Source organism: Mirounga angustirostris, unplaced genomic scaffold (assembly GCF_029215605.1).
Source record: "Mirounga angustirostris isolate CCGP_5_RB_7025 unplaced genomic scaffold, mMirAng1.0.hap1 SCAF_12, whole genome shotgun sequence".
In the NCBI taxonomy this organism is placed as follows: Eukaryota; Metazoa; Chordata; class Mammalia; order Carnivora; family Phocidae; genus Mirounga; species Mirounga angustirostris.
Genome location: NW_026991720.1, coordinates 106,827,640 through 106,839,851, shown reverse-complemented (window position 1 = coordinate 106,839,851; position 12,212 = coordinate 106,827,640). Strand labels below are relative to the sequence as shown.

General features: G+C 37.3%; 1 protein-coding gene across 6 annotated transcripts in view; it reads right to left on the bottom strand.

Moving 5' to 3' along the window:
• LOC135362140 (alpha-mannosidase 2-like) overlaps nt 1-12,212 on the bottom strand; it is a 141,028-nt gene that overhangs the window by 43,097 nt on the left and 85,719 nt on the right. For 5 of the 6 annotated variants that reach the window (XM_064575577.1, XM_064575578.1, XM_064575575.1 and 2 more), the window contains 4 exons: nt 8,979-9,144; nt 7,439-7,657; nt 6,556-6,678; nt 2,704-2,818 (listed from right to left, as the gene is read on the bottom strand). In XM_064575577.1, the coding sequence (XP_064431647.1) occupies nt 2,704-2,818; nt 6,556-6,678; nt 7,439-7,657; nt 8,979-9,144 (623 nt within the window). The remainder of the gene's footprint in view (nt 1-2,703; nt 2,819-6,555; nt 6,679-7,438; nt 7,658-8,978; nt 9,145-12,212) is intronic. The other variant, XM_064575576.1, reaches the window with a different exon arrangement.

Below are 12,212 nucleotides of genomic sequence, written 5' to 3'. Positions count from 1 at the left end.
ATTAAAACCCCAATGAGCCAGGATCCAGACAACCTGAGCCTTCATGCACCGGTATGTGAAAGAAAACGACAGATGGAGGGAGGTCAGGAAGGCGACTGAGAAGAGGCTCTCTCTCCACAATGGGGCTTATTTTTTCCAAGAGGGAGATTTGTTGAGAGGGGCTCAGATACAAACATAGAAGGATGTATAGTTTGAATGAAAGCCTTTCAGGTGAACTGGTATCTCCATCTCCCACCGATTGCTTTCATGTTGGAAAAAAACAAAAAATATAAACACTCTGGGCTTGAGAGAGCAAAAATAAAGATCGCTATGTCACTTCGAATGGTTATACACGCTGGTTTCAGGTTCAATCCAAGCCAAGAACAGTAAAACCCATCTGGAGAAGCACTCTAAGTTAACTTCACGTTATACCTAACTTATTTATCTGTCGTTTCCCACCAACTTCTGAAGCTTTCTGCTTTCAAGCTACAGAAATCTCATCCAAATGCTTCACCCTGTTTATTCCACCCATTGTGACATCCAGAGGCAATTCGAGGTCTGTATTCTTATTTTATTATTATTATTTTTGTTATGCTAATACTCTAAGCGTCCAGTTGAGAACAACTTCTCTTTCTTAACTGACCAATCCACTGGCATTGTCACCTTGGAGGGCTGGGAGGCAGTTAAATCTTGGTGGTTCCTGGTTCTGCAAAGGGGCTACTAGTCAGCCATTGGGCATTTTGGACTGCTTAGCTGGGGAGAAGGAAAGAGGAGAAAAGAAAAGCTTTTAGGGCCTGGTAAATGCATGTTTGTTGGGTTGAGTACACAGGCAAGTCAGAGCCTATTAATTTCCAAATCAACCACTGGGATATGACGGCAAACTAAGCTTATAGTCACAGCAGCAGAAGAGGGCCCTCTAATTTACGGAAACCATCCTCTGTGATGAGCTCCAGATCCCCTGGACAACCTGCGAAAACTCTGAGGCTGCAATGATGGTGACAGACTCATTTAAACAAAAAGAAAAGCAATTAAGCAAACGGACTTGACTGAGAAGTAGGAATTCTCTGGCGAGCTGCTTCAGCATGAACTCTGTCACACAGCCTACCTCCTAAGTAGACCTAAGGAAAAACAACAGTAAACCATGCTTGATGACACAGGCCTGGGCCAAAGTGGGGGCCATGCTGTACTCAAGGAAGAAACATTCCATTACAAGCAACAGTTTTTTAAGCAAATCTAAAAGCAGATAAGCACATCTCCTGTGTGATGGGGATGCTACTTTCTACCCATAAAATGAAACCTCTGGCCGTAGCTGAAGGTATAATTTTAGAGCTCTCAGAGATGTTGAACAATGGCTTATACAAGAGTAGAAAAGGATGGTCAAAAATATTGTTTCTGGCTTACCAGAGATTTTAGAAAACTCAATAAAACTCAATAAAAGATTATTTCAGACTTTCTTGTAGGTAGCAAAGTGAACATTCCCTGAACACAGTACCCTTTGCTTCCCCACAAAACCCAAAAAGCAAACAGCGCCTGCCCATATATTTTATCATTAGTTTTCAAACGCTTTATTATCTACTGGTATAAAGATTCAAGGAAACAATATTTCCTTTTCTAACTTTTTCAGCCTAGCTAACAGCAAAGAAGAATCTAAAGTGGCATTTTTATGAGGTCCTTTTCTAAGAGAGTTGATACCATGGTTAAGTGGTCTGGTTACTAGGATTAAATTTGTGGTTGGAAAAGTACTCCATTCTAAAAAAAGTGAATTCAACATGAACCAACATAAATGTGCAACTCTGAGGGTGTCTGGGAGCCACGGCTCCATCCAAATCCTAAGGAAGGACAAGAACCACTGCCCATGGTTAAGTCCCTAAGAGGATTAAAAGCCTATTTACTGTCACTTGGTTGATAAAGATGCTGCTCATCAGTCCCATCCTAAAAGCAATAAACAATCGCCCGATTTTATACTCTCCCAGGTAAAGACTTGTAAACAGAAAGAACTAGTAACGAACGTTTTTCTTAAAAGAAAGTTAAATTCCAGTAACACCTGCTATTGTAATACATTCCATATTTAAGGCAGGCCATACGTGGGGGGGGTGTGTGCATGTCAGAGACGGTCAATGATCTACTAACTGAAAGCCGTAATTGACAGAATGCCCATTTTGTAAAATTAAAACAACAACAAAAAACCCCACTGTTTTTAGATCTTAGAAATAAAGATTCCAATTAATGAACTCATGACCAAGACAAATATTATGAGACGTAAGAGGAGATATATATAGGGAAAGAACATACATATGTAGAGTTAAATGTTTTACCATTTCTGATTATCAAAAGGCTAAGTATATTTTTAAACCACACAGTGAGTATAATGACAAGTTTAGGAAAGACCACCATAAATACCATGTTCAAAAACCAATTGCTCCATGAGAGGCGATGGACTCTGAGAAACAAACTGAGGGTTCTAGAGGGGAGGGGGTGGGGGGATGAGTGAGCCTGGTGATGGGTATTAAAGAGGGCACGTACTGCATGGAGCACTGGGTGTTATGCACAAACAACGAATCATGGAACACTTCATCTAAAACTAGTGATGTAATGTATGGTGATTAACATAACATAACAAAAAAAAACCCACACAAAAAACCAATTGCTAGTTTATTAAAAATGACACACAAAGAATTCCAGAACCAGAGTACATGTTTCACAGCTATTGCTTTGTTTTCTTACCTTGGATGTTGTACAGTCGGACCCTATGGGTAACATGTTCCAAAAAGCAAGTCACGTCTGAGTAAAACCTTCCACGTTGCACTCTGACAAAGGGCAGTGTTGTGTAAACATAAGGCTGAGGAGGAAATGACATTTTTAAGAAAAAATTTCAGCTTTTAACTTTTCCAAGGGATGTTTATTATCATTTCCCAAATGGCAAATACATACCACCTGATATTTGCAATCTCAGGTGAAAACAAAACCTTACAAGGTATCAGAACAGGCGCATGCTATAAAAATGGAGTATAAGGTTTTTCATTAGACAAAAAGTGCTGAAAATAGAAAATAAAAATGTTTACAACTTGACTGGCCTAGGTGATCTACAAACATTCCCTCCCAGCTATAAAAATTTCTAATTAAAACCCTTCTATATTGTCCATGTGCTATTTATTAGAAATACCATTCATTCTACAGCAGTGACATTTTCCCAGGCAAACGTTTATTATAACCGTGGCCCCCTAATGTTCAGGGGTCGGGCAGGTGGCAAGGATGACCACAGGGAGTCATCTAAGCAAACAGAAAGCAGGATTCAGAGAATTGCTTAATCACAGTTAGGTTTACTAGTCTATAAAACACACTGCCCTTTTACTAGAAAGAACTGAATATAAAGCAAATTTACAAACTTGAAAAAACTATGGCAACCACTGGTTTAAGGTTCGTCATTTCGAATCTAGTTGTCAAGAAAAATCAGGAACAGAACATACTTCTGTGACATAGGAACACATTGAAAGCATTTATGAAGAATTATATTTTCTCTTTTTTTTTGAAGGAATTATATTTTCTTAAGCATTACAGGCTGCAGAAGCTCAACAATGGCATGACGAGCTAGGCTTGCATTGCGAACTACTTAAGTAGCATCAGATTTTCAGAACTGTGAAATTTTCTTCCAAATGTACCTCTCTGGTTCTAGAAAAAATATTCTGAAATTAATATAATGCATTAAGAGTTTACAAAGTTCTTGGACCTAATTTTACCATATAGCTAAAAAGTAAGGGAAGAACATGAAAGCTGGCATGGGGATTTCTGGGCTCCTACCTGTTTCTGATGCACCCACCTGCCTCCCTGATAGTCTTTTATTTTCTCTTTGTAAATATATGATAATTCTCTTGGTTTTTTAATTTAATATTAGAGCTATTTAAAGATAGAATAATTTTAAATAAATTAGTCACAATTGCCCATGCATAATATTCCAGAAGTATTGTTATTTTTCATTTTTTCTTTGGTATAAGAACAGTCAATCAAAACCAAATTCCTGGGGTGCCTGGGTGACTCAGTCGGTTAAGTGTCTGCCTTTGGCTGGGGTTATGATCCCAGGTTCCTGGAATCAAGCCCCACGTCGGTCTCCCTGCTGAGCAGGGAGCCTGCTTCTCCGTCTCCCTCTGCTGCTCCCCTTGCTTGTGCCCTCTCTCTGACTCTCTCTCTCAAATAAATAAATAAAAATCTTAAAAAAAAAAAAAAACAACCCAAAACCCAAATTCTTGTCCAAGTGAGAACAGACTGATACAGCTTATACTTAGGATCCACTACCCTTCCTAGAACGGCTACTATGAGCTGTAGTTTACCTTTAATTCCTCACTGATTAAAAAAAAAAATCGAAACAACAAAAAACTAGACTCCTTAGAACGGTCAATGCTATTCTTTAAAATCTATTATTTGGGGCGCCTGGGTGGCTCAGTCATTAAGCGTCTGCCTTCAGCTCAGGTCATGGTCCCGGGGTGCTGGGATCGAGCCCCGCATCGGGCTCCCTGCTCAGCGAGAAGCCTGCTTCTCCCTCTCCCACCCCTGCTGCTTGTGTTCCTTCTCTCTCTGTGTCTCTCTCTGTCAAATAAATAAATAAAATCTTTAAAAAAATAAAATAAAATAAAATCTATTATTTGATTTCGGTTAACAGGTTTTTCGAAATTGAAGAACAACAGTAACTTCTGCAGGAGACAGGTTTCTAGGCAACAAAATATGGAGAATATTTAACTTATCTTGAAGTAGAGAAAACCTATATAAGTAGAAAAGCAAAGGAAGATGTTCTAAAGAAAAAAATACAGAACTGACTACACAAAAATTAAAAAAAAATACTATAACAGCATAACATAATTAAATTAAATGACACACTGATGGAACATTTTGCAGTATATAGGAAAAAGGATTAATTTTTACCATATATAAAGAATGCTTATAGATCCGTAAGTCATACCAGTAGAAAAATGGTCAAAGAACTTATATATGAAACTCACAAAAGATATAGGAGAGAGAAATAAATGTATGAAGTTTAGCTTCCCTAATAATCACAAAAACTTAACAGTAAAATATTTTTCACCCATTATTATAGGTAAAGCTTTTGATATGACTGATTCTCAGTGCTTGGAGTGGTATATTAGAGAGCTACTCTCAAAAATGCTGGTGGGAGCGAATATTTATGCAGTCACTTTACAGGACAGAGAAATAGTATGTATCAAGTCTTTTTTTTTTTTTTAAAGGTTTTATTTATTTGACAGAGAGAAACACAGCTAGAGAGGGAACACAAGCAGGGGGAATGGGAGAGGGAGAAGCAGGCTCCCCGCAGAGCAGGGAGCCTGATGCGGGGCTCCATCCCAGGACCCTGGGACCAGGACCTGAGCCGAAGGCAGATGCTTAACAACTGAGCCACCCAGGCGCCCCAGTATGTATCAAGTCTTTTTTTTTTTAAAGATTTTATTTATTTATTTGAGAGAGAGAGAATGAAAGACAGAGAGCAGGAGAGGGAGGAGGGTCAGAGGGAGAAGCAGACTCCCCGCCGAGCAGGGAGCCCGATGCGGGACTCGATCCCGGAACTCCAGGATCATGACCTGAGTCGAAGGCAGACGCTTAACCATCTGAGCCACCCAGGCGCCCCTGTATCAAGTCTTAAAGGCCTCATCCACTGACACAAAATAACTCTTCTAGAAAGTTATTCTCAGGAAATAATCATCACTGCATAAAAAGAATGCTACAAAGAAAGCTTATCACAATGTTACAGTAGTGAAGTATTGGGAGAAAATCTACATATGCAACAATAGGAAATTCTTTTTTTTTTTTTTACATATATATACATTTTTGTGTGTGTGAAAACATTTAAGTTCTACTCTCTCAGCATATCATATAATATGGTGTTATCAACTACAGTCACCATGTTAGACATTGGACCCTCAGACCTTTAATCACAACAGTATATATTAAAAATGTGTTTTCGAAGAATATACCATTTGATTGTGAGCACTGTCACAACAGTGAAAATGGGGGAGAAAGGGATATGCATAGTAAGACAATAAAAAATACATCAAAATGTTGGCAGTGGTTTGCATGGCCTTTGGAATAGTTGGTAAATTTTATTGTTTTCTTCAGTTTTCTGCATTTTCAAAAATGTGCCAAAATTTGTATATATTATTACACCTTTACAGTCAAGGGGAGGGAAAATTTTTTTTGTTTTTTAAAGTGCTGAAAGTTAAGGAGAAAAATGGCCCACTGGACAATTTATTTTTCTCCTATGGCTAGATAATTTGTCTCTGTATATGTGCTGTGCCACACAGAACACCACAACAGCACCTGAACCCTCCAACAAATCTGGCTTCTTTCCATGGAGAGCAACTGTTCATTGTAGCACCTTAATGAATTCCAACCCTGAAAAATTATTTGTTTACCTAACACTCACGACTACCGATTGCCAAGTGTCAATAAGGAAATATAATAGTGGAACCAACTCATCTATACCTAACAGATGACAAAATAATGAGATGAACTTATTTTTTTCTTCATTACTCTTTCAATAAATGCTTATTCACAGCTCAGTTCATTGGCACTTACCTTGGCTTCCCCATCAGGTAAGAAGAGGTAGGCACCACTTTTGTCCTTTTTACTGGTGGTTCCATACCATGAAAATTGCACTTTTACTTCATGATGTTTACTGTCTTCTTTACTTATCATTTCCTAAGGATAAAAACAATGTTTAAAAGCAACTTACTATATTAAGATTTTAATGATGTTGCATCTGGTTCCATGTATATGTTGATTAAAAAAAAAAACACCAAAAAACCTCAAGACAGACAGAAAAATGCCAACATTCAGCCTCTAATGTTCACGATTCTTGGATGAACACCCAAAATCTTATATTTAAAAGTATACTTTTATAGCTAATACTTAGAATTTAAAACTTTCACAATAGAAACAAAAAGAACACACTTCATTAAGGAAGAAAGAGATACACAAATTAAGAGATGTGGACCAGTGCTTCTCAAACTTTCTGTACTGAAGAAGCAGGTTTATTTTTTTATTTCCAGTATGCATGGACCAATATTTTTGTGAAGTACAATAAGAGTGAATTACTAGAAAAATTAAATTTAAAGTGATATACCAAATATACACTCAAATTTTTTATTATTAGATTCAGTAGGCATAAATTTATTGTGTCATTGTGCTTTCAGAGTTTCCACAAACATTTTTCTCAACCATTACAGCTTCTATACTTATCTTGTGGACCAGTAACAGTTCACGGAGCAGCACCACCCACAGACCACCCTTGTTAGGAGCAAGTGGTCACAGTGGACCACATATATCAGATACATATAGCTCATCCATCCTTTCTCCCAGAGTATTTGCATCGACTTTCCCCCCTCTGCATAAATAATCTGCACATATTATAATAAAAGTGATAAGCCTTCCATGAATTTGGAAACTATTCAGAACATACCTCCAAAAGCCCAGACTGATCAAACCGAAGTTTAACAAAGGAGTTCTCTAGAGTTATATCTTCTTCAGTACTTTTTACATTCTTCATGTTGAAAATTCCTTTATCTTTTACGTTACCATTATGCAGCACATACTCAGCTAAATGTGGGTCTGAACTTGCTGATTCCAAAATTTTATACACTTTCAGTCCGAGTGGTGGCATCTGCACTAGGAAGGAGATCTTTAAAAGACAGAGGAGAGAATTTTTTTAAAGAGAAATGCAATCTACTGAAAGAAAAGGATTTATACATCTAGTAAGAACAACAACAAAAAAACTACCGTATTTTAAAAAGAATTTAATACTCTAAAGATGTTTTGAGAATTTATGGGTAGAGTATCCACATTTCCGTTTATCCAGGGAATCTAATAACTTCAGGTTGGTAGGACTATCAAAGGCATGAATGCTTTCATTCAATATATGAAATTATACGAGCAACCTCAATTGTCCTCTGGTGCTCTTAATGGATGCTCAGAGGAGAAAATGCTTCATGAAGGTAGGAGCTTTAGGTGAACAACAATTTTTCCTAATTATCAGGACCCTTTTTATACTATGGTTTCAAGTACATTAAAAATAAAAGTGGTAAATGTAATACTATAAATATTAGGCAGGCTAACAGTGGCCATCGAATGCCTGGGGTCCAGCAGACAATGCACAAAGCACAGAGGATGCACACACACTGTAAGTCGTGACCTCTGCCTTCTAGGAGCTATTCCTCCCTTTTCTAGATAGGCTGTTTCCTGTAACATCTGACCAAAACTTCTATTATCTTCTCCTTTCTAACTAAAGGATTATGAATTTATGAAAGCAGCCAGCAATGGCTTTTAACAAGCAAAGTAATTCTCATTTAGAGTTCCTAGCTTTTGGCTGCGTCTTCAGAAGTACAGTTTAATTTGCACTCGAGACTCCAAGAATTCAACTTTTCTAGTGATGTGGGGGTCCAGTTTAATATTACTTTAAGAAATTTTCTCCAAAAATGTCTATTACTTCAGGCCAGGCTTTCCACAGTTGTATCTCAGGTAAAAAGCACCTTCCTCTATTTTAGGAAGTCCTTCTTTTATGGTGTGTCACGTCACCTTTGCAATGAAACGCTGAAAGGACCTAAGTTATTTAGAAAAGGTGTTATTCATCTCAACTTCAGTGTGCATAATTGTTACTGAATTGAGTTAAACAAAGAATTTCAAAATTTTTTAGGTAATGATGACTTCATTACTTCAGGAAAAAGTTCCAATACTTACAAAGATATACAATATACATGCTAATAACATACTAATAATAACATGTGATATACACACTAAAGAAGATATTAGTATTCTAGGAAACACAGGATCTCTTTTCCTTTAGTGTCATTTAACTGGTCAGTTAAATCCCCTGGTATCCACAACTTTAACCACTTCACATACACCAATGTGATGACTCAAAGGGAGCAGGGATACATATATAAACTACATACTGGCTATGCTTTTTTAATGGTGACTCTTTAAGTTCTATGGCGAAAACGTACCTCATAGGCTGTCTGTGAAATAGTAGTTGCTGTATTCCAAACTGCACTCATCTGAATTTCCACAGGCTTTCTGGAAGCAGAAGACACTTGTGCTGTGGGGGAACTCACATAGACTGAGACCACTGAGATTCGGTCTTGTTCTGAAGGATTACAGACCACAAGATACCTGCAAAAACGGCTGCTTCACTACTCGGGTCTTAAAACAGTATTTCTACTTCTTTTACACTATGTGTAAAGACTCAGCTTGTAGACATAGAGTCAACACACGGAGAGGACTTATAAGGAACACATTCTGGTAAAATTTTTGGAGAACACGCAATTTCATCACAAATAACACACACTACAAAGGGTAATGAAATAATGATTCACTTTCTAAGAATAAAATGTTATACAAATGGAAGACATTAATAGAACTATAATAAAGTTATTTCCATGGCCCAGAAAATGACCTATATAACACATGGTTTTATTAGCCTTTCTAAAATAATCAGCTTGATCCAACTAATCTCCTGATCCCTGCCTAAGCTCGCTGAGTAAGAAAACACATACATTGCCTATTTGTACTTTAGCCACAATTAATTTCAATTAAAATCCTGACATTCATTTTAGACCACTAAAAGACAACAAAAATGTATGGCTATCCATGCAGAATCACACATTTATTTTATATACATGGGGTCCTTATTCCCCAAGAGAGTTGGTTCTGGAAAAAAGATCATTTCAAGTAGCTCCACTTAAAAAGGGTGTTAAAATTTTATACAAATAGTGCTAAAAAAGATTTGACTGGGCCTAGCTAGAAAAAGGACAACACACACTATTAAAATAAGTTTAGACAATTATTTAAAACTACATGCAATTCTTAGAATGAGCAAAAAAATGAATGAACTGGAGTTTCTGGCAGACTTTTTCCAACAATATTTTATATTAGCACATTATGACACCTTCACGCATTTAATTTTTATAGGATGGTTTTAAACATAACTACATTTGTAAACAATATTCAAGGACTTCATCATTTTTCCTAAAGTCCTCTTCTTAATTTCTTTGATATTCAAAGAATTCTTAGTTGGAGATCCTCACTGTTTCATGGCTTTGCCTGTGAGCAGAAATGTTCTAGACCATCATATCACAGACTTCATGAAACAGAGTCTTTGAAAGATTTATGATTTTACTTTATGATCAATTCGAATCAGATTATCTTCAAATAAATCAAAAGATATTTCAAAGAGGATGTTTGAATAATATAACTCACTGATTCATTAGTGAATATTTTCTTGATTGAAATATTTTGGTTTCCTATACAATTTTGTAACTGCAGGACCACAGAACTGAATAGTCAAATAGCAACCCCATCTCCCCCTGACCCATAGCAGCTACATCAAAGATGGCAGACACCAGCTAGTATTGTGTATTTAGTGCATTAGAAAGCGTAGTCATGCTCTTTTATTCTACGTGTGTTCTGTGTATTTCAATTGCATCGCAAATCGCATAAGAAGTAAAACTAATACTTGCAGTGGTCAAAACTAAAGTGAAGGACAACAGGAAAACACAAAAGAAAAGAGCGAGCATGTAGCATAAAATCTATAAAATGTTTGACTTATAAAGGGTTTATCGGGAGAAGCTCTTATGATAGAAATGGTATTCTGAGATACCAAAAGCGACAACACAGCAATAAAAATGTCTCTAATTCCTAATGGCTTATAGTATGCATCAGGATCACACAACCTAGCTTACACCACTTATGTTCACCGAGATTCCATAGATGTGCGAAAGAAGAGTGGCTGAAGCTGTGTAGTCAAAAACGTATTTACAAAGGACACTGAAGTCTTGACATACTGGGTAAAACCCTATTTTATCCACAGAAGCAATTCTAAAGAATAGTGAGGGCAATGCTAACAGACTTACCTGAAGGATCTGCCAACCTATTGGTGCCCTCCTACTGCCCTCTACCAGAGCTTACGTGTCACCTGACTTGTCCCATCACAAACACACCTGGAGAATCACAACTGCCAGGATTCATTGTTACCAGCAAGACAATACTATATTCCTAATGTGCAACGTGGAGAAGAAAAACAGTTGAGGATCACCTATCCTCAGCACCAAAGATGTTTAAGCCAGCATCCCAGAAATGAGTGATTTACTGCTTAACCCCATGTTCCCAGAGGCTTAGAGATAATATGGTCTGAAGACTCGGGCCAGTATCCTGATTCTGCAGAAGCCCTGAGGCACATCCAGGTACTGAGCCTAGAATTCCTACTGGCAGGTTTGTTGGATGCTCTACTACACAGGTCTAGTCATAAGGGCTCTGATAATAAAATGTAACATGTGCCCAACCAATAAATTAGGTAATAAGCATCCAGAACACAGATTCCTTCCCGTGTCCCATAGGGGAAAAAGATTCACATTTAAAGCAAATAATAATTTTAACCATACATTTAGTTTTATATAATATTAAATCACTTTTTATAATAAGCTGTGAACTAGGTTCTGTTTTGTTTCATTTTAGTAGCTAATTAGTATGAGTCCTAATTAGTATGTGACTCTGACACACACATTAGTATGTGATCCCGACTTTTTCAGGATCGGGATACCTTCACTAAAATCCTTTTCCTTGTTCCTCTTGTAGTGCATGCTTTATTAATCTGCATTTAGAAGGAAAAAAAAATCTGGTTCAGAAGAACAGAAGACTTTGAAATACGCCATATCACTTCAGTCTATGCTGTGAACTGCTTTGAGTTAATTAGCTCTGTCTCAGCAATTTCAGAAGACATGATGGACACGGGGAGGAAAGAAGAGAGAGAACAGAGGACTGAGTGTGCAAGAAACCAGAAAACAAAACAAAACAGAACAGCTAAGGACTCTCATTTAATCATCACTTCCCCCCTGCCCAACCCTAATACAAATCACTTTTTAAAATGACTCGTAGTCCAGATATTTACTTTCTCTCTTTCGTGGTGCATTACACAGTTCCAACTAACGGGGGGAAAACCTCTGGCATTACAGCAATAACAGAAGAGGATCATTTAAGATTTGCATTACCTGGCAGATACAGCAAAACTAACGTCAGCTTTTCTTTGCCACTATCTCATCTCCTTTCCCAAGTTTTTCTTAAGTTCTACCAAGTTATGCATTTCCAAATATCATAACTGGAAATGATTATAATCCTTCCCAGATTACAGTTGGTAGTCCCCATGCTAACTCTGCCTTCACAGTGTAACAAAATATCTCATCATA